This window comes from Gopherus flavomarginatus, chromosome 5 (assembly GCF_025201925.1).
Source record: "Gopherus flavomarginatus isolate rGopFla2 chromosome 5, rGopFla2.mat.asm, whole genome shotgun sequence".
NCBI lineage: Eukaryota > Metazoa > Chordata > Testudines > Testudinidae > Gopherus > Gopherus flavomarginatus.
The window spans coordinates 117,440,106-117,466,704 of NC_066621.1; the positions used below are offsets into that span (position 1 = coordinate 117,440,106).

Here is a 26,599-nt window from a genome sequence, read left to right on the forward strand (position 1 = left end):
TCTCCTGCCATCCATCTCTACCCTCTGACAGAGGCTAGGGACACCATTCCTTACCTATCCTGGCTAATAGCCATTAATGGACTTAACCTCCATGAATTTATCTAGTTCTCTTTTAAACCCTGTTATAGTCCTAGCCTTCACAACCTCCTCAGGCAAGGACTTCCATAGGTTGACTGTGTGCTGTTTGAAGAATTACTTCCTTTTATTTATTTTAAATCTACTACCCATTAATTTAATTTGGTGGCCCCTAGTTCTTATATTATGGGAACAAGTAAATAACTTTTCCTTTTTCACTTTCTCCACACCACTCATGATTTTATATACCTCTATCAGATCCTCCCTTAGTCTCCTTTTTTCCAAGCTGAAAAGTGCTAGCCTCTTTAATCTCTCCTCATATGGGACCCATTCCAAACCCCTAATCATTTTAGTTGCCCTTCTCTGAACCTTTTCTAGTGCCAGTATATCTTTTTTGAGATGAGGAGACCACATCTGTACACAGTATTCACGATGTGTGCTTCCCATGGATTTATATAAGGGCAATAAGCTATTCTCCATCTTATTCTCTATCCCTTTTTAACAATTCCTTACATCCTGTTTGCTTTTTTGACTGTCGCTGCACACTGTGTGGATGGACGTCTTCAGAGAACTATCCATGATGACTCCAAGATCTGTTTCCTGATTAGTTGTAGCTAAATATCTCAGGGGGAGGGAGAATTACATATTGCAGGCTGAAGGGATGAACTCATTAACCACTGGAGCCAGGAGGTCCTCATCAGAGGAAAAAGGTGTAGACTATTCTTACCACTCTAAGGTGGAAAATGGTACTTTTGGCAAATAGAGCTGTTTGAGTATCTAGAATCAGTGCAGGGGCGGCTCTAGGCATTTTGCCCTCGCAGCGACTGGCAGAACGCCCCCAGTGGCTTGCTGCCCCAAGCACACACTTGGCGTGCTGATGCCTGGAGCCACCCCTGAATCAGTGACCAGTCCACCATGATCCCGGAGGCAGGGCATTATGGTCTTGAAAACCCTGTATGATCTGGCAAATGTGGGTGAGATAGGTGACAAATATCTTAGGGAAGGAAGAAGGTGAGTCAAAGCATTGCATATAAATTATCCAGAAGGCCTCAGTCTTCTTTTCTGCCTGCTCCCTTGTCTGCTTTTGATATTGTGGTGTAAGAGGAGTAGAAGAAGTATGTGTGGCTATGTACGTATGGAGGATTTGAAGACAGCCTCGTCTCCCATTAGATTCAGATGATAGAGAAGGGGAGGTGACCTGTTGATGTCCCTTCCTGTCCTACATTTCTGTGATTCTATGATAACAGCAGCTGTATGGAGGTAGCCTTAAAAGTCCTGCTTTCTGCTTGCCTCTCTGCACCCTTCTCAGAGTTCTGGGTGAAGGAGAGAAGGACTCAAAAGGGAGAGCAAGAAGGTTGATGACCCTTTGTATGTGTATGGTGAAGAAGCCAGCCTGGGCTGCACCTCCCAGATGTGAGTGAAGACAGAGAGCAAGATGAAACTCATTGGGTGCCTAGATGTGTGTGAGGATTCATTGCAGCCTCCTTCCACCTTTCTCTGCTCATTGTCTGGCCCTCACACGTAGCTGGGATGCAGTCTGTTCAGCAGTTCCATGTGTTTCTCAACTCTTCCCCACCCCCGTTTCCAACCAGTAGGAATGAGAAGTGGGAGATCTGGAACAGCTACTCTCAAGGTCTCGTCTCCAAGCCCCGCCGCCCCCCCAAAACGGAGCGCTGATGTGGTGGAGAGGCTGGAACACGATGCAACTCCTTCCTGCCCTGGCGGAGATGTGGATAATGCAGAAGAGGGGGTGAGGCAGGTACTGAAGGCCGGAGCCTGGCAATTCCACTCTCTTCGCCTTCCGTTCTCCCAAAATGTGGGCGGTGAAGAGGGCGATGCACTGGGAGAGCCGTGCGCGCCTGTCTCACGTTGTGTAGCTGACTCCCCAGACTTTCTCTGATCTTCAGCGCAAGGCGGCGGCGTGTATGCAGCATGCAGCCTGCTCCTCCATTCCCCCTAGCCTGCTCGCTGGGATGCACGGAGTGAGGAAAAGGAGGAGGAGGTATGTGTCATGCCCCCCACCTCCCGGATGTAGGGCGCGAAGAAGAGGAGTTCGTGTGCAGCTGATCTGCCCTTCCCGGGTGTGCAGGGCGAAGGAGGGCCGCAGCGGGTGTGCAGCGCGCGCTCGCTCCCGGGGAAGTGCAGAGCGGCGGAGGGGGGTGGAGGTCACTGTCTCGGTAGAACTGGTCCCACCCCCGGCCTGCGCTCTCCTCCCCCGCGCTCCCCTCTTCTCCACCCTCCCTGACGTCTGGAGCTGGCAGCCCGGCCGGTTCCGCATTCCCTACCCCTCCCCGCAGCCCAGGGGCCGCTATATAACCGGGGCTGATGCAACCCACCCAGCCGCCCGCCACAGCTTGTGGGAGGGACGCACCGGGGCAGCGACGGGGGGCGGCGGCGGCGGCTGTGGTGGCGGTGGCTGCTGGCCAGGCGCCCCGGGGGCGGCAGCTGCTCCTGCTCCTCCCGGGACCAGACTCTGCAGGACGGGCCTGGGGACAAGGGCAGAGCACCAGAGCCAGGCGGCAGCAGAGGGGCTGAGCGTGCAGCCTGTCTCCGGTTCCTGCAGCCGGGCCCCGGGGGCACCTCGGCCGCCTTCTCCCTCTGCACGGTGGGTCTGGGCGGAGCGGGGAGAGTGGGGGGCAGCTCGGTGCGCGGCCGGGAGCGGGACCGGGCAGAACCGGGATCGAGACGTGGGGGATCGGGAAGCCCCGTTTCCCTCCCGGGGGTAGCAGCTGGGACTGGCCGGCCCAGGACCCGGGAGAGCTGCAGGCTAGCTGCAAAGCCCGGCCCGGAACCTGCACCGGCCGAGGTCAGGAGGAAGCGTCGGGGGCTCTGGGCCTCTCGCCACATCCTTGGAGCGATCGGCCAGAGGGGGACGATGCTGCCTGTTGCCCCAGGGTTGGGCTGTGCTCTGGGGTCTGCCGTGCTGCCCCCGTCCCCGCACGCCTGGGGGCGCTCAGGAGTCCAAGGTCTCCTTGCGGTTTCCCATGGGCTGGGGGCTGCCGCGTCCCTCCCCGTGGCCAGAGCAGGGCGGCTGCGTGTCCCCCTATTCACCCCAGGGACTGCCTGCCCCCTGCCCGTCATGCCCCCGGAACGTGTGCTGGCCCTGGGAGCTGCTGAGCCGGGTCCGGCCCCCTCTCCCCCCTCTGCTACCGCCAGTGAACGCGCCCAGGGGGCTGCTGGGCAGGGAGCGCTGACTTTGTCTTTTGGAAGGGAAGCTCAGCCTACAGTTTAGGCAAAGCCTGTCCCCTATCCCTGTCCCGTGCTGGTTGGTGTGAAAACTCCCCGGAGTGTGTAGGGCCTGGTGCCAGGTACCGACTGCTTTTATTTCTGTGAAGCCAGCCGGTGTGTTAGGGGCTTTACAAGGCCTTGCCCTCAGCAGCTTGCAGTCCAGCTAGACAAGGGAAGGGAAACAATAAAGGGGAGGTGAGGCCTGGGGCACCCATGGGTGCTGGAACAATTTGTATATTGGGGTGCTGTGAGCCATTGAACCAAACTGTAAACTCTGTATATGAAGGAAATCACTTCAAGCCAGGGTCTGGCAACACCCTTCATTCCAGCACCTATCACCTGGGGCTTTGGGTGCTAGAACTTTATACATGTCTGGGTGTCTGGGCTGCTTCTGGTAGGTAAAGGAGGGTGGACTGATAGGGTAGGGCAAAGGCTGACAGAGCTTCTTAAAATGCAAAGATAGAAGCTTCCTGTAGGGCTGGCTCCAGAGCCTGTCCTCTACTGTGTCTACAAGCAAAATTCTCAAGGTGCACCTGGACATCCTGTTCTCCTTCTGTGCAAGGAAGTCTCACTGATGTCCATGGCATCTAGATACTGCACAGATGGGCGCATCACAAAGGCAAAAGGGTGTGTCTGCACTAGACCCATGGCATTGCTGCAGCTTGGGCTCACGGGGCTAAAAATTGCAGTGGACGTTCAGGCTTGAGCTGGAGCTCAGGCTCTGAAACTGTGTGCCGGGATTGGGTTTCAGAGCCCAGGCCACAAGCTGAGCCTAAATGGCTCTATGCTGCAATTTTTAGTCCTATAGCCAGAGTCAGTGGACCCAAGCTCTGAGACTCAGTGCCGTAGAGTTCTTTACTGCAGTGTAGAGGTACCCGAATGAGACCTGCACCTACGTGGAGAGCAGAGTCAAGGTTCACAAATGCAGTATTTTGCCTTAACTCTAGCCATATGTTTTGGTTAATGCCTGGTTTTGACTAGTTCTGGTAATGCAAGTCATTTCAGTTTGGTGCCACAGTGGGGAGTGGGTTTTAGCATCTCTGTAGATTTTGTTTTCTAATTCACCTGTCCACACAGTGAATGTGTGGGTTAAGAATAAGAGAACCTGAATTCCAAGAGGCCACTTCAGATTTGTTACAAGGAGAGTTTCAATATGTTCTGCTATCCCATGAGTGTCCCTGCTTGCTCTCTATGCCTTGGAAAGGGAGGGAGCCCCTAGAGATTCCCTCTGCTCACTCAGTCCCAAGTCCACTTTAGTAGTTGGGCAGAGAACTGGAAGTCACATTCTTTTGTGCTTTCTGCTCCAGAAGGCATTCTTCTATTTCAGTGGTAGCGAAATAGCTTTGAGAGCAAACTGGGGGGAAAGGGAGAAATATCAAGAGAGAGACCCATACACATTATGTTTCCATTTTCCTTTAATGAAGGCCCTGTGGAGGTGTATTTGAAAACACAGGGTCTCCTATGCCTTCAAGGAGGGTGAGAACACTCTCTTGGCTGGTTCCAGGGCCATATGCAGTGTATGGTGGGCCAATGAAATGGGGCCTGGCTCATTCTTTTGCTTGTCTTGGCAGCCTGCTTCATGGCTTGTATTACCAGCTCTGGAACGCAACCACTGCCAAATTCTGTGTGTGTGTTTCTGTGCGCGCGCATGTGCACGATCACTGAGAGCACAGAAGAGACAAATGCTTCAGCAACTCAGACTCAGAATTTTTAGCATGTTTCTTGAAACTTGCATGAAAATTTCTATCTGGAGGCCTTTGCCAGAAGCCTGCCTTGGGAATTTGCTATTTAGTTCTTACATGGGGATGTCTTGGAATGTCACTTGTTTGAGAGCAAATTCTTAGTCTAACTCCCACTAATTAAAAGAGTAATACCCATTTATAGGGTGGGCAGGTGTGGTGCAGGGGCTGCAGTCCAAATCAGCCCTGTTCAAAGCAGCAATTGGCTGTCCCAGGTTTACTTGCAGTGTAGTTGTAACCGTATCGGTCCCAGGATGTTAGAGAGACAAGTTGGGTGAAGTAATATCTTTTATTGGGCCAACTTTCAAAAGATGTCACCTTACCCACCTTATCTCCCAGCGTTATTTGGCTGTTTGGGGATTTAACCGAATCCCAAGAAGTGAAGTGCAAACTGTTGTCTCTTTCTGCAGCTCGTCAGCCTTGTGCTCTTAAAGCACCTATGGATGTATCTGCGCCTTTCTCACAATCTAGTATTCCCCTCCTCACAGTGTTTTGAGGTCCTGTGTTATGGCCCCTGCTAAAGAGGAGTTTTGCTAACTAGCCAATATCAGAATGGGCAGCTTTGAGCACTGTACAATTGTTCCTCTCACCTCCTTTCTCGCCCACACTCTGGGCTGAGTTTGCTGCTCCTGCTGCTCTCCGGTGGCTGGATATCCAGAAGAGTTCAGTTTGGTGGTAAGCTCTTTTGAGATTCTGGCCATTAGTGTAACCATGGGAGCTGTGCAGGGTGTTGAGTACTTTTGGAAAATCTGGCCCCAAATCTGATATTCTGGAGAGTGAGACCTGTAGTGCACAGCACTAGCCACGGTGTTCGGCTGCACAGTTCCTCCTTTGGCACTAGAGCAACCCACAGAGGAAAAAGGGTGTGTGGAGTTCCATCTATCACTGACTGGTCTAATGGATTTCCCAGTTCAGAATATTGGTCCTAACATCGAAGGATAATTAACCTGCAGCCAGACAACCTAAGGGTACAAATGGGCTTGTCTGCTGAGCAGGTTTAGTATAAACTGTCTAGTCCTGGTCATTATTTGGATGGGAGACTTTTTTAAGGAACACCCCAGGGTTGCAGGAAGTGTTTTGAAGAATATGTACAGGGCATTCTCCCCTCTAGTCAGTGCTGATCCTAGGTCCCCAGTGCAATGCTAGATGGTGCTGGGCTGCTGGAAGTGCCAGCCTTTCTGGTGAAATGTCCTGTAAAAATAAACTCCAGTTCTGACCACTTATGGTCATTAAATGTTCCAGGGGATTTTTCACAAGAGTCAGGTTGTTAGCCTCAGTGTCCAGACCCAATTTCAGCTGAGATCATTACACTTTCCCTCCCTAAATTCCACCAGCTGTTTCAGTTGGAAATAAGATAGTTCTTATCTTCATGTCCTAAACTGCTTGTCGCCGTGCATTGTGGTGTTAAACATCTGTCCTGTTCCACTCCAGAGATGATGATGATTTGTATGTGGTGGAACCCTAGTCGCTGACCAGAACCCTGTAATGCTAAACGCTGTACAGACACAAAACAGAAAGACAGCCCCTGCCCCAAAGAACTCACAAGCTAACTAGACTACTGCATAGCAATGGTGGAAGAGTGCGATCTTGATGTATAACTTGTTTAAAGCTTGGGAATCATTGGGATGGAAGTTGCTAGAGAAATAGGAGGAACAAGAGCTGATTGTTTAGCTTATGGCAGTTAAGGTTTTACTTTCAGATTAGTACATGTGATGGACATGGCAGGGAAGGATCCTGGGGTGGGAGGGGTAGGCAAGGAGGAGCCATATGATACGATCCGTATCCAGAGCAAGGGATGCCACATGAAGGGGACTGATAACTATCAAGTTAGAAAGCAGTTGGGATGGTTGCTGTGGGAGGGATTGTGCTTTTGGAGAGCTCTAATGCAGCCACCATGAGCTGAAGTTGGGGGTTTAGTGTTGGACTGGGCATGTCTGACAGGTGGAAGGTTGATGGGTCACTCCCAGGGGATAGCTGCTCCAGTGGGCTCTGTGGATGGCTGAGCTTTACTTCTGTGGATTTGTAACAAATGTTCTCTTTTAAAAGGTCCTGTTTACAGCAGCATTGGAGATAACAATCCCAAGTGCAGCTCAGGAGCACTGGAACAATTTGTGTAGTGGGGGTGCTGAGAGCCATTGACCCAAACTGTAAACACTGTATATAATGGAAACCACTTCAAGTCAGGGGGTGCTGCAGCACCCCCTACACTCCTAGTTCCAGCTCCTACTGCAGCCCAAGAGGCTGGGCTGGGCAGCATGGCCGAGCGGTGGGGCTTTCTGCTGAGGGATGGGACTGGGGAATAGCACTTTCTCTGCTGGAGAGTCTGTCTCTAATAGGGAGGAAGGTGGTGGAGCTGTCTCTCTGATGGGGTTTGAGGGCAGCCAGTGGATCTCTCTCTCTTTCACACATTGGGGAGTGGAGGCAGACAGCAAAGCTGTTTGCTTGGTTTCGTGCTCTAGTAAAGCCTTAATAAAAAGCCCAAAGGCAGAGCTGTCTCTCTGTGAGACTCTTGTGGTATTTCTGCCATCTGTGTGAAAATAAACAGAAGTTCAAGGCAGAGCCAGACCCTTCCCACACCGGAAATGGGCTCTGGCTTCTATCTCCTGGGGAGCAATCCCCCTCAGCCACTTTGTCTCCCGGCCACAGTCAGCAGGGCCCTGGGGATCTATTCCTTGGGGCCCAAGAATTCTGGAACAAGGCATTGCAGGGATGGGTGTTTATAAAGTCTGCTGCATATGACTATTCACATCCTATCTTCTTGCAAGGGCATCTGTGTGGGTGTCTTTGGGAAGGGTATTGATATTGCTTCTTAAGCCAGCACAGATCCAGGGTCTGACTCTAGGAGTTGCTTTTCTGACTCCAGCTGGAAAGTCTATTGCTGTTATAAGTAACTCGAGCAACGTTAGGCATACAGAGGCTGCCATATTGCAGCAGGCTCCTGGTTCAGCTAACCTGGCAGCCTCACTCTGACAGTCACTTATAGTGCTTATACTATATTCTTGGTAGAGAGAGGCGGATTATTTCCTGAGCTGTCCCAGCTGGTGACTACCCTGAGAGCTCAGAGAGCCTTCGCAGTTTTGTCCTAGCTGATGTCACTACAGCTGATTTCTTTGGGCACTAAACATACTTGACTCCTTTTCATCAGGAAGATCCACTGATTTAATACAGAGCACACAAAAAAATGTCAGTGGCTTCCATTAAAGTTAGCATTTGCCAGTACCTAGCACACCATTATCTGAGAGGATAGGATACAACGGCAGGTCTTGGAGACTGCTGTGTTTTGGTTACTGGCAAATAATTTAACGATGATCACTGTCTGTCCTTTTACCAATTTAGACTGCATTTCTGTGGCACTCTTCGGAGCATTCATTACCCTGCAGTCCACAAGAGATCTAAAGGTTAAAGTTATTGCTTTTTAAAGTAACATGCCTTCTTGTGCTTGTATTGCAGTAATAGGTAAATAATACTGGGCCTTCTATACTTCTTTGAAATATATAATATACTGTATTCATGATGAACAAAGTGAGGAACAGATGCATGGGAATGTCAGATAATAGAAGGAAAACTCTGTAGCATGCTAAGGCACTCAGCATATTGAAAGCTTAGTTTTTGCTTAATTTCTACAAATTAATAACATTTAACATAGCAATTCCCTGGGGCCTATCCTTGATGGGGTGGGAAGGCTTGTGTGCTCCTGTGACCCTGAGAGCTATGCCATTGGGAGTTTTCACTCCCTGTCAGGATCACCCAAGCAGATTGGTCAAAGAGTAGGGACCAGATGAAAAGGAATCCACTGGTCCTCCAGATTGGGGGTTGAGTGATAGGCCAACAACCTATTGTTTTAAAAAAAAAAAGTTGATTTGTGGAAACACAACAAGGTAACTGTTCAGACAAACAACATACCAAAATAATGGACTCTGTCTTGGCAGAAATGGCAAGGGAAGCCATCAGGAACCCAAGATTCTGACAGGTTCTTTATTGAAGGTAAAATGAACTAGGAACATAGGTTTCTGCAACACTTGAACAATGTTCACTTCAATAACAACCAAAGTAACACAAACAACCAAACAGATAGATGAATATAAATCTCAAAATCAGTGGTTTAAGCAACTGTCAATGGTCTGGAGCTGACAAAAAAACACTTAAAAATTAAAATATAGCCATTATAAATTCAGGGAGGCAAGATGGGTGCCACTCAGAGGGTACAGCATTACTTATGACTTCCAAAGCAGAAAAATTGCTTATAAACTGGGTGCCCATTAGCAGCTGATTGCTCTAAGCAAGGCTTCAAACATGATATGTGAAAATATCAGCTACTCAGTGTTACCAACAGACAACTATGATGATGAGATCAAAGATCAGCTCTACAATTGCATACAAACTCCAGTTGACAACATTCCCAAGCATGACTTGTGCTTGTTAATGAGGACTTCAAGGCCAAGGTTGGGGATGACAGCAGCAGCGGTGAGAGGGATGGGAAGACATGGGTTACCAGAATCAGAATGGTAAAAGACTGGTAGAACTGTGCCTGGCATCAGGGATCATTATTGGTGGAACACTGTTCCTCTACAAATATATCCGCAAGGTAATTTGGAATTCCCCAGCTGGAGTTACCAGGAACAAGACTGACTTTCTGTGTTTTGGAATGAAATTTAGATCTAATCTCTAGGATGTCAGAGCATACAGAGGAGCTAGTATCTGAAGTGACTACAATTTGTGTGGCAACATTGAAGATCTAACTTTTCTATACTTTCCTTCATCTTTCTCTCACCCCTAATATATTTATAGAACCTCTTCTCACTGTCTTTTATGGCCCTTGCTAGGTATAACTCATTTTGTGCCTTAGCCTTTTTTATTTTGTTCCTACATGTGGGTGTAATAACCTTAGTCCCAGTTTTGGACCTTAGCGTCCAAAATATGGGGGTTAGCATGAAAACCTCCAAGCTTAGCCACCAGCCTGGACCTGGTACCTGCTGCCACCACCCAAAAAATTAGAGTGTTTTGGGGCACTCTGGTCCCTCTGAAAAACCTTCCCTGGGGACCCCAAGACCCAAATCCCTTGAGTCTCACAACAAAGGGAAATAATCCTTTTTCCCTTCCCCCCTCCAGATGCTCCTGGAGAGATACACAGACATAAGCTCTGTGAATCCAAACAGAGTGAATCTCCCTCTCTGTTCCCAATCCTGGAAACAAAAAGTACTTTCCTATTCCCCCAGAGGGAATGCAACTTCAGGCTAGCAATCCAACACACAGATCTCCCCTTGATTTCTTCCTCCCACCAATTCCCTGGTGAGTACAGACTCAATTTCCCTGAAGTAAAGAAAAACTCCAACAGGTCTTAAAAGAAAGCTTTATATAAAAAGAAAGAAAAATAAGTACAAATGTTCTCTCTGTATTAGATGATACAACACAGGGTCAATTGCTTAAAAGAATATTGAATAAACAGCCTTATTCAAAAAGAATACAAATCAAAGCACTCCAGCACTTATATTCATGCAAATACCAAAGAAAAGAAAACCATAGAACTTACTATCTGATCTCTTTGTCCTTACACTTAGAAACAGAAGACTAGAAAGTAGAGCTACTTCTCCAAAGCTCAGAGAAGGCAGGCAGCCAGAAAACAAAGACTAAAACACTCAATTCCCTCCACCCAAAGTTGAAAAAATCCGGTTTCCTGATTGGTCCTCTGGTCAGGTGCTTCAGGTGAAAGAGACATTAACCCTTAGCTATCTGTTTATGACACGCCCCCCAAATTGCAGACAGTGGGGAAGCTCACTGGCGGCGATTTCCTTCTAGAACTTGAAAATAAACAGATTAATACAACACATACACCTTTACATATACTCCTAAGTATATAACTAACAGACTTTTACATTTTAAGAACACTTTTTAACTACTGAATTCTGGGAAACTCTCACGGGAGAGTGCATCAGCAACTTTATTAGAAGCTCCTGTGATGTGTTGAATTTCAAAATCAAAATCTTGGAGAGCTAAACTCCAACGAAGAAGTTTCTTGTTGTTCCCCTTGGCAGTATGAAGCCACTGTAGTGCAGCATGGTCAGTTTGTAGTTGGAACCGCCGTCCCCAAACATATGGGCGTAGCTTTTCCAGGGCGTACACAATGGCATAGCATTCCTTTTCACTGACTGACCAGTGACTTTCCCTCTCAGACAGTTTCTTACTGAGAAACACGACAGGATGGAAGTTGTGATCTGTTGCTTCCTGCATGAGCACTGCTCCTATACCACGCTCAGATGCATCTGTGGTTACTAGGAATGGCTTGTCAAAGTCCGGGGCCCTGAGCACAGGGTCCGACATGAGCGTCGCCTTAAGTTGGGTAAAGGCCTTTTGACACTCATCAGTCCACTTAACTGCATTTGGCTGGGTCTTTTTGGTCAGGTCGGTCAGTGGGGCAGCGATTTGGCTGTAGTGGGGTACAAATCGCCTGTAGTATCCGGCCAAGCCTAAGAAGGATTGGACCTGCTTCTTGGACCGTGGGACAGGCCACTTTTGGATAGCATCCACCTTGGCCTGTAGGGGGTTTATGGTTCCTCGACCCACCTGGTGCCCCAGGTAAGTCACTCTGTTTTGGCCTATTTGACACTTTTTGGCCTTAACAGTTAGTCCTGCCTGCCTGATGCGCTCAAAGACCTTTTCCAGGTGTAGTAGGTGTTCGGGCCAGGAGTCTGAAAAAATGGCCACATCATCGAGGTAGGCAACTGCAAATTCTCCCAGTCCAGCTAGTAGACCATCTACCAGCCTCTGGAAGGTGGCGGTTGCATTTCGAAGGCCGAAAGGAAGGACATTGAATTCATACACCCCCGCATGGGTGACGAATGCTGACCTCTCCTTGGCAGGTTCATCTAGCGGTACTTGCCAGTACCCCTTGGTTAAGTCTATTGTAGAGATGAACTGGGCACGTCCCAACTTCTCCAATAGCTCATCGGTACGTGGCATTGGATAGTTGTCCGGACGAGTTACAGCATTTAGCTTACGGTAGTCCACGCAAAAGCGTATTTCCCCATCTGGTTTGGGTACCAGAACCACTGGAGATGCCCATGCACTGGTAGATGAGCGGATTATACCCATCTGTAGCATGTTCTGGATCTCCCGTTCTATAGCAGCTTGGGCATGAGGAGACACTCGGTAGGGTGGGCTTTTGATTGGGTGAGCATTACCTGTATCAATGGAGTGGTATGCCCGTTCAGTCCGTCCTGGGGTGGCTGAGAACAATGGGGCGAAGCTAGTGCACAGCTCCTTGATTTGTTGCCGCTGCAGACGTTCCAGGGTGGTTGAGAGGTTCACCTCTTCCACGCCACCGTCTTTTTTCCCGTCGTAGTAGACACCGTCAGGCCACTCAGCATCATCTCCCTGGACTGTAAACTGACAAACCTGTAAGTCTCTGGAATAGAAAGGCTTGAGAGAATTAACATGGTACACTTTAGGCTTTAGTGAGGAATTGGGAAATGCTATGAGGTAGTTTACAGCTCCCAGGTGCTCTTGGACCGTGAATGGCCCTTCCCATGATGCTTCCATCTTATGGGCCTGTTGTGCCTTCAAGACCATAACCTGGTCTCCTACCTTGAAGGAACGTTCTCTGGCATGTCTGTCATACCAGGCCTTTTGCTCTTCTTGAGCATCCTTTAGGTTTTCTCTAGCAAGGGCTAAAGAGTGTCGGAGGGTGCTTTGTAGGTTGCTTACAAAGTCCAGAATGTTAGTTCCTGGAGAAGGCGTAAACCCCTCCCATTGCTGCTTCACCAACTGTAATGGCCCCTTAACCTCGTGACCATACACAAGTTCAAATGGTGAAAACCCTAAACTGGGATGTGGTACAGCCCTGTAGGCAAACAGCAACTGCTGCAACACTAGGTCCCAATTATTGGAGAATTCGTTGATGAATTTTCGTATCATGGCCCCCAAAGTTCCATTGAACCTTTCCACCAGGCCATTGGTTTGATGGTGGTACGGGGTGGCAACCAAGTGATTTACCCCATGAGTTTCCCACAGTTTTTCCATGGTCCCTGCCAGGAAATTAGACCCTGAATCTGTAAGGATGTCAGAGGGCCAACCTACCCTGGCAAAGATGTCTGTTAGGGCCAGGCACACAGTGTTAGCCCTGGTGTTGCCTAGAGCGACTGCTTCTGGCCATCGGGTAGCAAAGTCCACTAAAGTCAGTACGTACTGCTTTCCTCTGGGCGTCTTTTTTGGGAAAGGGCCCAGAATATCCACAGCTACTCGCTGAAATGGGACCTCAATTATGGGGAGTGGCTGGAGAGGGGCCTTGACCTGGTCTTGAGGCTTTCCCACTCTTTGGCATACCTCACAAGACCGGACATACTTGGCAACGTCCTTGCCCATCCCCTCCCAGTGGAAGGACTTCCCCAACCGGTCCTTGGTTCTGTTCACCCCAGCATGGCCACTGGGATGATCATGGGCTAAGCTTAAGAGCTTCCCCCGGTACTTAGTTGGAACCACCAACTGTTTTTGCGGCTGCCATTCTTCCCGGTGTCCACCAGAAAGAATTTCCTTGTATAAAAGTCCTTGGTCTATAACAAACCGGGATCGATTAGAAGAGCTGAGAGGCGGTGGGGTGTTCCGTGCCGCCGCCCAAGCTTTCTGAAGGCTGTCATCTGCTTCCTGCTCAGTCTGGAACTGTTCCCTTGAGGCTGGGGTCACCAGTTCTTCCTCAGACTGTGGACTTGGGCTTGGTCCCTCTGGAAGCGATGTAGGTGATGGGGTTGTTTCCGTTGCTGGTGTACCGCTCTCCGCTGGTGCACCTGAGGGCATTTCAGGCTCTGGCTGAGCCTTTTGGGTATGGCTGTCTTTTGCTTCTGCCAGTTCTGGCTCGCTGGCGCCCTCTGGCGTTGAGTTTGAAGATGTAGTTGCACTTGCTGGTGCTGGTTGCTGTTCCAGTTCCGGGCCTGGGACTGGAGATGCTGTGGCTGTTTCAGTGGTAGGCATGGAATCCGGGTCCACTACCTCTGTCTGGGTCTCTGGTAACACAGACGGGGCCTCTGTGGACGGTTCAGGAACAGGAATGGGTTTGGAAGCTTGCCTGGTTTGGCTACGTGTAACCATTCCCACTCTCTTGGCCCGCCTTACCTGGTTGGCCAAGTCTTCCCCCAGTAGCATGGGGATAGGATAATTGTCATAGACTGCAAAAGTCCACATTCCTGACCAGCCTTTGTACTGGACAGGCAGTTGAGCTGTAGGCAAGTCTACAGCTTGTGACATGAAGGGGTAAATTGTAACTTTGGCCTTTGGGTTGATGAATTTGGGGTCAACGAAGGATTGGTGGATAGCTGACACTTGTGCCCCCGTGTCTCTCCACGCAGTAACCTTCTTTCCGCCCACTCTCAAATTTTCCCTTCGCTCCAAGGGTATTTGAGAGGCATCCGGGCCTGGGGATCTTTGGTGTGATGGTGGTGTAATGAATTGCACTCGCATGGTGTTCTTGGGACAGTTGGCCTTGATATGTCCCTGTTCATTACACTTAAAGCATCTTCCATCTGATGGGTCACTGGGCCGAGGTGAGTTACTGGAGACTGGTGAGGTTGAAGGGTAGGGTATCTGTGGCTTTACTTGGGTGGTATGTGGGGTCTTTGGCTGTCCTCGGTTGTAGGGTTTATGGTCTGTGTGCCCCCTGGGGTAATCGTTCCCCTTGACAGTAGCTTTCTTGCTTTCTGCCAGTTCCATCCATTTGGCTCCAATCTCCCCCGCCTCAGCGATATTCTTGGGGTTTCCATCTTGTATGTACCGTGTGATGTCTTCAGGAACACCATCCAAGAACTGCTCCATTTGTATGAGGAGGTTCAGTTCTTCCAAGGTTTGAATGTTGTTTCCTGTTAGCCAGGCCTCATAGTTTTTTGCAATGTAGTAGGCGTGTTTGGGAAATGACACCTCTGGTTTCCACTTTTGGGTTCTGAAGCGCCGACGGGCATGATCTGGGGTTATCCCCATCCTGTATCTGGCCTTGGTTAGAAAAAGTTTATAGTCATTCATTTGGTGCTTAGGCATTTCAGCTGCCACCTCTGCTAAAGGTCCACTGAGCTGTGACCTCAATTCTACCATGTACTGGTCTTCGGGAATGCTGTACCCAAGACAGGCTCTTTCAAAATTTTCCAAGAAGGCCTCGGTGTCATCACCTGCCTTGTAGGTGGGAAATTTCCTGGGCTGTGGAGCAATATTTGGCGCCGGGTTGTTAGGGTTGGCTGGCACAGGCAGCCCAGCTTTTGCCAACTCCAGTTCATGTTTTCTCTGTTTTTCCTTCTCTTCATTCTCTTTTTGTTGTTTTTCCATTTCTCGGTGGTGGGCCAACTCTTCTTCTTCTTGTTTCCTTCGGTGTGCTGCCTCTTGGGCTGCTTGTTCTCTTTGGTAGGCTGCCTCTTTGATCTGTTCTTCTCTTTCTTTCATCTCCATCTCTTTTTGTTTTATTTCCAGTTGCTGTTTGTGTTTTTCCATCTCTCGCCTGTGTTCAGCTTCTTTGATTTGTTCTTCGGCCTCAATTTTTGCCTTAGAAGTCATGGTTCCTGTTTTCTTGGGTTGGGGTGCCCTCCGGTGTTTATCTTCTGAACTGCAGGTTCTGTTGCCTCCTGAAGTCTGCCTAGCAACAGTGCTTTTTGTCCTTTTCTCTCTCTAGCTAATGTTCAATGAAGGGAAACCAGAAAAACCACTTTATTTGCATGCATATAAGTGCTGGTATGACTCTCAATGGGAGTGCTATTGTGTGACAAAAGACTGTTAATAGTCCTTAACGACTTCTGCTTAACATGCAAGCCACAAACTGCGAGAGAGAGCAGAAAAAAAAATTCTCTCTGGTTCCCTTTTAAAACCAACTGCTTCTCTCTGCTAAAAAGCCCTTAGCAGAGAAAAGAAAAATATAATATTTCTACTGGCTTCTGGGTTCTGTCTATCTCCCACCAGCTGCCACCATGTAATAACCTTAGTCCCAGCTTTGGACCTTAGCGTCCAAAATATGGGGGTTAGCATGAAAACCTCCAAGCTTAGCCACCAGCCTGGACCTGGTACCTGCTGCCACCACCCAAAAAATTAGAGTGTTTTGGGGCACTCTGGTCCCTCTGAAAAACCTTCCCTGGGGACCCCAAGACCCAAATCCCTTGAGTCTCACAACAAAGGGAAATAATCCTTTTTCCCTTCCCCCCTCCAGATGCTCCTGGAGAGATACACAGACATAAGCTCTGTGAATCCAAACAGAGTGAATCTCCCTCTCTGTTCCCAATCCTGGAAACAAAAAGTACTTTCCTATTCCCCCAGAAGGAATGCAACTTCAGGCTAGCAATCCAACACACAGATCTCCCCTTGATTTCTTCCTCCCACCAATTCCCTGGTGAGTACAGACTCAATTTCCCTGAAGTAAAGAAAAACTCCAACAGGTCTTAAAAGAAAGCTTTATATAAAAAGAAAGAAAAATAAGTACAAATGTTCTCTCTGTATTAGATGATACAACACAGGGTCAATTGCTTAAAAGAATATTGAATAAACAGCCTTATTCAAAAAGAATACAAATCAAAGCACTCCAGCACTTATATTCATGCAAATACCAAAGAAAAGAAAACCATAGAACTTACTATCTGATCTCTTTGTCCTTACACTTAGAAACAGAAGACTAGAAAGTAGAGCTACTTCTCCAAAGCTCAGAGAAGGCAGGCAGCCAGAAAACAAAGACTAAAACACACAATTCCCTCCACCCAAAGTTGAAAAAATCCGGTTTCCTGATTGGTCCTCTGGTCAGGTGCTTCAGGTGAAAGAGACATTAACCCTTAGCTATCTGTTTATGACAGTGGGGTTTTTTTTTATTCATCCATAGCAATTTGTTCATGTTTCCACTTTTTGTAGGATTCCTTTTTGATATTCACATCCTTAAAGAGCTCCTAATGGAACCATTTTGACCTCTTACTAACTTTTTATCTTTCCTTTGCATCAGGATAGTTTGCTGTTTTGTCTTTAATATTGTCTCTGTAACTGCTTCTGCACTCTCATGAACATCTTCTTCCCTTAGATTTTCTTACCGGGAGAGGTTGCCTACTAGTTGTCTTTAGAAACCGTGTCTAGGAAATGTCTAACTTGTAGGTACATATAGAAATCCCAAAAAGGGTCATGTGGCCTGGAAAAAGTCTCCAAAGGTCAACTGTCCTTTGGCAGCCCACGTTTTTGAAATTAGTAGGAGCCAAATGGATGGAAGTGGCAGAAAGCTAGAAAGCTACTGTCAAGGGGAACGATTACCCCAGGGGGCACACCGACCATAAAGCCTACAACCGAGGACAGCCAAAGACCCCACATACCACCCAAGTAAAGCCACAGACACCCTACTCTTCCACCTCACCAGTCTCCAGTAACTCACCTCGGCCCAGTGACCCATCAGATGGAAGATGCTTTAAGTGTAATGAACTGGGACATATCAAGGCCAACTGTCCCAAGAACACCATGCGAGTGCAATTCATTACACCACCATCACACCAAAGATCCCCAGGCCCGGATGCCTCTCAAATACCCTTGGAGCGAAGGGAAAATTTGAGAGTGGGCGGAAAGAAGGTTACTGCGTGGAGAGACACGGGGGCACAAGTGTCAGCTATCCACCAATCCTTCGTTGACCCCAAATTCATCAACCCAAAGGCCAAAGTTACAATTTACCCCTTCATGTCACAAGCTGTAGACTTGCCTACAGCTCAACTGCCTGTCCAGTACAAAGGCTGGTCAGGAATGTGGACTTTTGCAGTCTATGACAATTATCCTATCCCCATGCTACTGGGGAAAGACTTGGCCAACCAGGTGAGGCGGGCCAAGAAGGTGGGAATGGTTACACGTAGCCAAACCAGGCAAGCTTCCAGACCTATTCCTGTTCCTGAGCCGTCCACAGAGGCCCCGTCTGTGTTACCAGAGACCCAGACAGAGGTAGTGGATCCAGATTCCATGCCAACCACTGAAACAGCCACAGCACCTCCAGTCCCAGACCCGGAACTGGAACAGCAACCAGCACCAGCAATTGCAACCCCATCTTCAAACTCAACGCCAGAGGGCGCCAGTGAGCCACAACTGGCAGAAGCAACAGACAGCCATACCCAAAAGGCTCAGCCAGAGCCTGAAATACCCTCAGGTGCACCAGCGGAGAGCGGTTCACCAGCAACGGAAACAACCCCATCACCTACATCGCTTCCAGAGGGACCAAGCCCAAGTCCACAGTCTGAGGAAGAACTGGTGACTCCAGCCTCAAGGGAACAGTTCCAGACTGAGCAGGAAGCAGATGACAGCCTTCAGAAAGCGTGGGCGGCGGCACGGAGCACCCCACGGCCTCTCAGCTCTTCTAATCGATCCCGGTTTGTTATAGACCAAGGACTTTTATACAAGGAAATTCTTTCTGGTGGACACCGGGAAGAATGGCAGCCGCAAAAACAGTTGGTGGTTCCAACTAAGTACCGGGGGAAGCTCTTAAGCTTAGCCCATGATCATCCCAGTGGCCATGCTGGGGTGAACAGAACCAAGGACCGGTTGGGGAAGTCCTTCCACTGGGAGGGAATGGGCAAGGACGTTGCCAAGTATGTCCGGTCTTGTGAGGTATGCCAAAGAGTGGGAAAGCCTCAAGACCAGGTCAAGGCCCCTCTCCAGCCACTCCCCATAATTGAGGTCCCATTTCAGCGAGTAGCTGTGGATATTCTGGGTCCTTTCCCAAAAAAGACACCCAGAGGAAAGCAGTACGTACTGACTTTAGTGGACTTTGCTACCCGATGGCCGGAAGCAGTAGCTCTAGGCAACACCAGGGCTAACACTGTGTGCCTGGCCCTAACAGACATCTTTGCCAGGGTAGGTTGGCCCTCCGACATCCTTACAGATTCAGGGTCTAATTTCTTGGCAGGGACCATGGAAAAACTGTGGGAAACTCATGGGGTGAATCACTTGGTTGCCACCCCATACCACCATCAAACCAATGGCCTGGTGGAAAGGTTCAATGGAACTTTGGGGGCCATGATACGAAAATTCATCAACGAATTCTCCAATAATTGGGACCTAGTGTTGCAGCAGTTGCTGTTTGCCTACAGGGCTGTACCACATCCCAGTTTAGGGTTTTCACCATTTGAACTTGTGTATGGTCACGAGGTTAAGGGACCATTACAGTTGGTGAAGCAGCAATGGGAGGGGTTTACGCCTTCTCCAGGAACTAACATTCTGGACTTTGTAAGCAACCTTCAAAGCATCCTCCGACACCCTTTAGCCCTTGCAAGAGAGAACCTAAAGGATGCTCAAGAAGAGCAAAAGGCCTGGTATGACAGACATGCCAGAGAACATTCCTTCAAGGTAGGAGACCAGGTTATGGTCTTGAAGGCGCAACAGGCCCATAAGATGGAAGCATCATGGGAAGGGCCATTCACGATCCAAGAGCGCCTGGGAACTGTAAACTACCTCATAGCATTTCCCAATTCCTCACTAAAGCCTAAAGTGTACCATGTTAATTCTCTCAAGCCTTTCTATTCCAGAGACTTACAGGTTTGCCAGTTTACAGTCCAGGGAGATGAGGCTGAGTGGCCTGACGGTGTCTACTACGACAGGAAAAAAGACGGTGGCGTGAAAGAGGTGAACCTCTCAACCACCCTGGAACGTCTGCAGCGGCGACAAATCAAGGAGCTGTGCACTAGCTTCGCCCCATTGTTCTCAGCCACCCCAGGACGGACTGAACGGGCATACCACTCCATTGACACAGGTAATGCTCACCCAATCAGAACCCCACCCTACCGGGTGTCTCCTCATGCCCAAACTGCTATAGAACGGGAGATCCAGAACATGCTACAGATGGGTATAATCCGCTCATCTACCAGTGCATGGGCATCTCCAGTGGTTCTGGTACCCAAACCAGATGGGGAAATACGCTTTTGCGTGGACTACCGTAAGCTAAATGCGGTAACTCGTCCGGACAACTATCCAATGCCACGCACCGATGAGCTATTGGAGAAGTTGGGACGTGCCCAGTTCATCTCTACAATAGACTTAACCAAGGGGTACTGGCAAGTACCGCTAGATGAACCTGCCAAGGAGAGGTCAGCATTCGTCACCCATGCGGGGGTGTATGAATTCAATGTCCTTCCTTTCGGCCTTCGAAATGCACCCGCCACCTTCCAGAGGCTGGTAGATGGTCTACTAGCTGGACTGGGAGAATTTGCAGTTGCCTACCTCGATGATGTGGCCATTTTTTCAGACTCCTGGCCCGAACACCTACTACACCTGGAAAAGGTCTTTGAGCGCATCAGGCAGGCCGGACTAACTGTTAAGGCCAAAAAGTGTCAAATAGGCCAAAACAGAGTGACTTACCTGGGGCACCAGGTGGGTCGAGGAACCATAAACCCCCTACAGGCCAAGGTGGATGCTATCCAAAAGTGGCCTGTCCCAAAGTCAAAGAAGCAGGTCCAATCCTTCTTAGGCTTGGCCGGATACTACAGGCGATTTGTACCACACTACAGCCAAATCGCTGCCCCATTGACCGACCTGACCAAAAAGACCCAGCCAAATGCCGTTAAGTGGACTGATGAGTGTCAAAAGGCCTTTACCCAACTTAAGGCAACGCTCATGTCTGACCCTGTGCTCAGGGCCCCGGACTTTGACAAGCCATTCCTAGTAACAACAGATGCATCTGAGCGTGGTATAGGAGCAGTGCTCATGCAGGAAGCAACAGATCACAACTTCCATCCTGTCGTGTTTCTCAGCAAGAAACTGTCTGAGAGGGAAAGTCACTGGTCAGTCAATGAAAAGGAATGCTATGCCATTGTGTACGCCCTGAAAAAGCTACGCCCATATGTTTGGGGACGGCGGTTCCAACTACAAACTGACCATGCTGCACTACAGTGGCTTCATACTGCCAAGGGGAACAACAAGAAACTTCTTCGTTGGAGTTTAGCTCTCCAAGATTTTGATTTTGAAATTCAACACATCACAGGAGCTTCTAACAAAGTTGCTGATGCTCTCTCCCGTGAGAGTTTCCCAGAATTCAGTAGTTAAAAAGTGTTCTTAAAATGTAGAAGTCTGTTAGTTATATACTTAGTAGTATATGTAAAGGTGCATGTGTTGTAGTAATCTGTTTATTTTAAAGTTCTAGAAGGAAATCGCCGCCAGTGAGCTTCCCCACTGTCTGCAATTTGGGGGGCGTGTCATAAACAGATAGCTAAGGGTTAATGTCTCTTTCACCTGAAGCACCTGACCAGAGGACCAATCAGGAAACCGGATTTTTTTCAACTCTGGGTGGAGGGAAGTTTGTGCCTGAGTCTTTTTTTTCTGTCTGCCTGCTTTCTCTGAGCTTTGGAGAAGTAGTTCTGCTTTCTAATCTTCTGTTTCTAAGTGTAAGGACAAAGAGATCAGATAGTAAGTTATATGGTTTCTTTTCTTTGGTATTTGCATGAATATAAGTGCTGGAGTGCTTTGATTTGTATTCTTTTTGAATAAGGCTGTTTATTCAATATTCTTTTAAGCAATTGACCCTGTATTTTGTCACCTTAATACAGAGAGACCATTTGTATGTATTTTTTCTTTCTTTTTTATATAAAGCTGTCTTTTAAGACCTGTTGGAGTTTTCTTTTCTGGGAAATTTCAGGGAAATTGAGTCTGTACTCACCAGGAAATTGGTGGGAGGAAGAAATCAGGGGAGATCTGTGTGTGTTGGATTTGCTAGCCTGATTTTGCATTCCCTCTGGGTGAAGAGGAAAGTGCTTTTGTTTCCAGGACTGGGAACGGAGAGGGGGAGTCACTCTGTTTGGATTCACAGAGCTTGTGTCTGTGTATCTCTCCAGGAGCACCTGGAGGGGGGAAGGGAAAAAGGATTATTTCCCTTTGTTGTGAGACTCAAGGGATTTGGGTCTTGGGGTCCCCAGGGAAGGTTTTTCAGGGGGACCAGAGTGCCCCAAAACACTCCAATTTTTTGGGTGGTGGCAGCAAGTACCAGGTCCAAGCTGGTAACTAAGCTTGGAGGTTTTCATGCTAACCCCCATATTTTGGACGCTAAGGTCCAAATCTGGGACTAAGGTTTGACAGTATCTTTCTAACCTAGAGGGACAGTTTATTCAGGAAGTCATTGAGAATTTTGGATGGTACCAGGGCACCTGACTGCACTGTTCAAAGTGGTGCCTTGGACAGGACATTGTCTGATCTCTTCAGGCAGCAAAGTGTTGTAGCCATAAATCAGGCTAGAAAGAATAAAAGGAGAGGGATATGCTGCTTCACTGGTCTGCTGTGTGTGGGGTATTGTTTTGAATTTCTGTAAAATGTAGCCAGTTCCAAATGTTGAATTTAGAGCTGACCAGTGATAGAATTTCCAGGTGGGGAGGGTTACTATCTTATTTTGTTTTCTGTCTTTGCAGCCTCAGCCGGGCCAACTGATAATCTGTCTCTTCTCAGGCCATGTAAAATTACTACATATTTTCTCTCTAGTTCTCTTTTATACCAAGTAGGTAGGAGTACTGGGGAAGCATCCATTTTTATCAAGTAGCATCAGCCCAACAGGACTATTCATTAGTTGAGATTCTGTATCTTTTATTTATTTCTTTATTTTCTCCTTTCCAAACTAAAATGTCCTAGTCTCTAAGGTCATTTTGTATTGAACACCTCCTTCCCCAGTGCTTTACGTTTTTCTTTCTGCTCTCTGCTCCTGTGCGGTTGATGAGCAAAGCTGAGTGCTGGATTCCTGGTGAGGACACACCCTGATTTACAATAATGCCCTTATCAGGTTTCCTGTACTACTTTCTGTTCCTAGACATTGTTGCTTTTGTTACTGTTGCTGTGTGGTGAGCAGATGCCCTTCTGTGAACTGCTCACTGTGACCTCTCGCATTAAAGGTTGCCACCAGTTCAGAGCCCATTAGAGAGCATAAAGATTTAAAATTGTTCTTTACAATGTGAGCCACGTTATCACCTGCCACCATGCTGTCCATTTCCCTAGTGGTGGTGGTATTGTACTCTGGCAGCTGCCTAGGCTGGCTTCATATAACTAGCTTTAAAACTATTGCTAGGCTGTGCAGAATGGGACCCTCTAACTTCCCTTGTTTAGCTGGTCCTCCTTCCTCCCAGCTCTCTGGATAACAGGACAACCCAAAGTGCATTGCCCCACATTCTCCTGCACTGTGTACGTGGTTCTGAGTACACTCTCCCTTGCTGAGGCAGTGTGGGATAGAAACCCTGACTTTCCCAGAGTCCATTGATGAAAATCGAGTTAGGCAGAGTCATGAGTGCATGTATTAACATGGTGACATGGTTGTGTTGTGAAAAAAGCTGTTGCATGGACCCACTGAACCATGTATGTTGTAACTGGGTCATTTGCGAGTGTCAGCCTCGTTACACAAACACAGATGTAAGTTACAGTGTAGATGGTACCCAGCTGTTCTCTGTGCACTCAGTTGGTCTCACAGCCCCATTCACTCTTCCATGGACTTCCTGCTTCTCATCTAATTAAAGAACTTCTTATTCTTTTTCATAGCTTGGCTTCTTCTTCGTATTTCCTCTTAGCTCCCCTCATTCTCCAGCTTGTAACTGACCTGCCAGAGTTTGCCCCAGTCTATTTGCCTCACTTGGCCTGGATTTCTTCCCTCCCCTCTCTTTTTCTATTTGTTTTTGGCCAAAATAAACTCTTGTACCTGTGGATTTTTCCTTCCCTTTTTCCTTCCTTTTATTTGTTCTGGAGGATGGATCCCATCTGTGATTCTAAGTTAGTCTTATGCAGCCTCCATGCTGATTCTGTGGTCTTAAAGGAAAATGCTAGGAACTTAATCTTCACTCATGCAAAGTTCCCCTGCTTGAATTTCAGTGTCAGACCTGGCTGTCAGTCTGATCCTCTGGAGAGGATGTCGGAGCCAGTGCACGTTGTGGTCATTGTTGATGGCTCCACCGTACTTCCTGCACCAACACCTGAAAATTATTCAGAACTATGTTTAGAGTAGTCTCTGATCATGTCAGATCCAGAACAAGATGTTCCAAGAAACAGTCACCCATAGTATCAAGAAATTGTTTCTTCAGACCACATCCTGAAGGGACCATTGATCAGTTGACATCTAAGTAGCTGAAGTTGCCCCTTATCACTCTTGTAGTACTTTGTTGCCCCTGTCTGATTTCTTTCCCTATCCTGATCTGCAGGAATGTCCTTCCCACTAGAGTTAATTTCTTTTGACCTAGGGATTTTGTTCACATGGGTTCTGCCTGATGCTCCCCCTCGTATAGGCATTCTCTCTCTCTCTCTCTCTCTCGATTGTGGAATTCTGTGTGGCGACACTGGTTTCTTCCCAGCCTCTGTAACCAAACCTAACTTTCCTCTGTCATTCATAGTCAGGATTAGCAATATCCCAACTGAGTCTAACTGGTGTGTTTCATGCAGTGGTACGTATAGTTGTTCTTATGCCTCTTTTCCTACACTGCCTCCTTCCCCTGCAGCCTTCCCTGGGAGCAACTAGAGACTGACTGATATTGGTGTCTCCAAAGCCCCTTATCTGCAGCTCTTTCCTTTCTACTCTAGGCTTCCTGGAATATGCAGAATTACTGTTCAGTCAGTGTGTTTAATTGGCTTGATGCGGCCACAGAACTGCGGAGTGGGAGCTCCCATGGCATAGCTGGGCCTGCTCCCCTACTTGATAGTGTAATCCTCTGTAGACCTCTGTCAGATGTGGTCACAACTCTCAGCTCTTATGGGAAGACTCTCAAACGTGGGGAGATATCATGTCCTTGCTGCTCTCCTGCTGGGACTTGAGTGTCCATCACCAATTACAATATGCAAGGAGTGTTAAAGCTGGGGAATGGTTCCTCTTCCTCAAATAACTTTGCCCGTTGTAGGGAACAGGGGAGTACAATGGCCTTGTTGGTGTTTCTGTGTGCTGGGAAGGGTGGGATGAGATGCAGTGCTTCTGCCACAGGCTCAGATTGCAGTGTCAGAGCAAAGACCTGGGGGAATTGGCTCCTCATTGCTCTGAGACTGTATGTATCTCTTCACCCTCTCAGTGGCACCAGAAGGATGTGGGTAGGGATCCTCATAACAGATTAGGTGAGTGACCCTGGTACCTGTTCCAGAGGTTTGGGAGTGAGGGCAGAAAGGGAGAGAGCAGCTGCTTCCCTTGGTTCATACCCTGAGGGGTTTTGGAGTAAGCTGTGCTTGCTCCCACTTGTGGGGCTCTGTGGCTAAATCCCTGTAACAACCTGTGTCTCGATCTCTCCCTAGAGCCAGGAGCTGCTTGCCCTGCTATGATGCCAGGGCAGATTCCGGATCCATCCCTGACAGCTGGCGCTCTACCTGGGCTTGGCCCCTTGACAGGACTCCCGGGCACCACCCTGACGGTGGAAGAGCTGAAGTACGCTGACATCCGCAACATTGGGGCTATGATCTCGCCACTGCATTTCTTGGAGGTGAAACTTGGGAAAAGACCCCAGCCTGTGAAAAGTGAGGTGAGTTCTGAGGGGAACTCCCCAAGCCCTGCCTGCCTCCGGGGGGCTGCTCTAAAGGCACTGTAGACTGATGTCCTCTCTATCCATGGGTAGTAGCCGGACAAGCTTTCCCCTCTCATGCTACCTCTGCCTCTTCCCTCCCCCGCCCCATGCCCACCCCCAGACAATTCCATTTTGATAGGCTGTTCAGTCACTGATCTGTCTGCCAGGATGGTCCCAAAAGTTTTTAATGAGCTAAGCATGCTGAAAACTGGACTGAGATGACCCCCCCCACCTTCATCTCCTGTAAATCTGGCCTGGGGTGGGTGTGAACCACTGACCCAGCAGTGAAAGGCTCCATATCCTAGTCCAGCCCTCATGATACGTGAGTAAATTCAGACTCTGGCTCAGAGGAGAGACACCTTGGTCACCTACCCACTTTACAACTTGAAGAGCCAGTCAGGAACTGAAGCCATGTGGCCTTTTGCCTACCGAACTGTTACGGTAAATCTTTTCATCTGCTGTGAGAATGAGCCTTTGGTCACATGAGGGTTGGCATTAAGGCTCCATGCTCCCTGGATGGCTCCCTTCATGGTCTTAGGCACCTCTCTTAACCTCTTTGTGCCTCTCCTTTCTCATCTGTACAATGGCCATCGTGCTGTACTCCTCTCCTTGGGCCAGCGGGGTTCTGTGCGACTACTCCATTAATGCGCCTGACTCAGTCAACAGCAGAGAGTCCTCTAGCCAGCTTTTGGATGCTCTTTGCATGTCTTGTTTACCATCTCTGTGGTGGGAGTGGGGAGAGGAGATGCATTCTGCCCTGCTCCGCTCTAACATAGAGCGAGTACTGAAAGAGTTTCCTTAGAACTGTAAGTCAGCAAACATCATGCAACGAAAAAGGGGAAATCCAAATGGCAGATGCCAGAACCCAGTGCATTGCCGTAACATGTTCCTCAGCCGCACTAGTCCTAAAGGCAGCAAGTTGAGGATAGTAAATGAAGCTGTTCAAAGCAGAGGTTTTGCAGCTGCAGCCGGGTAAGCCAAAACTGCGTATCCCAGGAGTGGCCAAAGAGCAGCCTACACACTTGTTACAAGGCAGTCCACAGCTGCCTTCATCTCTAGGGGAGGTGCAGCTCAGACCCTACAGATATCAGCATGCCTGGC

At 48.5% G+C, this 26,599-nt stretch overlaps 1 protein-coding gene across 2 annotated transcripts in view; it reads left to right on the top strand.

Annotated features, from left to right (window-relative positions):
• Window positions 1-2,002: 2,002 nt before the first annotated feature.
• JDP2 (Jun dimerization protein 2) overlaps window positions 2,003-26,599 on the top strand; it is a 34,067-nt gene continuing 9,470 nt past the window's right edge. The window contains exons 1-2 of one of the 2 annotated variants that reach the window (XM_050955765.1): window positions 2,003-2,077; window positions 25,233-25,456. In XM_050955765.1, the coding sequence (XP_050811722.1) occupies window positions 25,256-25,456 (201 nt within the window). In that variant the 5' untranslated portion in view covers window positions 2,003-2,077; window positions 25,233-25,255. Of the gene's footprint in view, window positions 2,078-2,381; window positions 2,681-25,232; window positions 25,457-26,599 lie in introns of those variants that run through there. The other variant, XM_050955764.1, reaches the window with a different exon arrangement.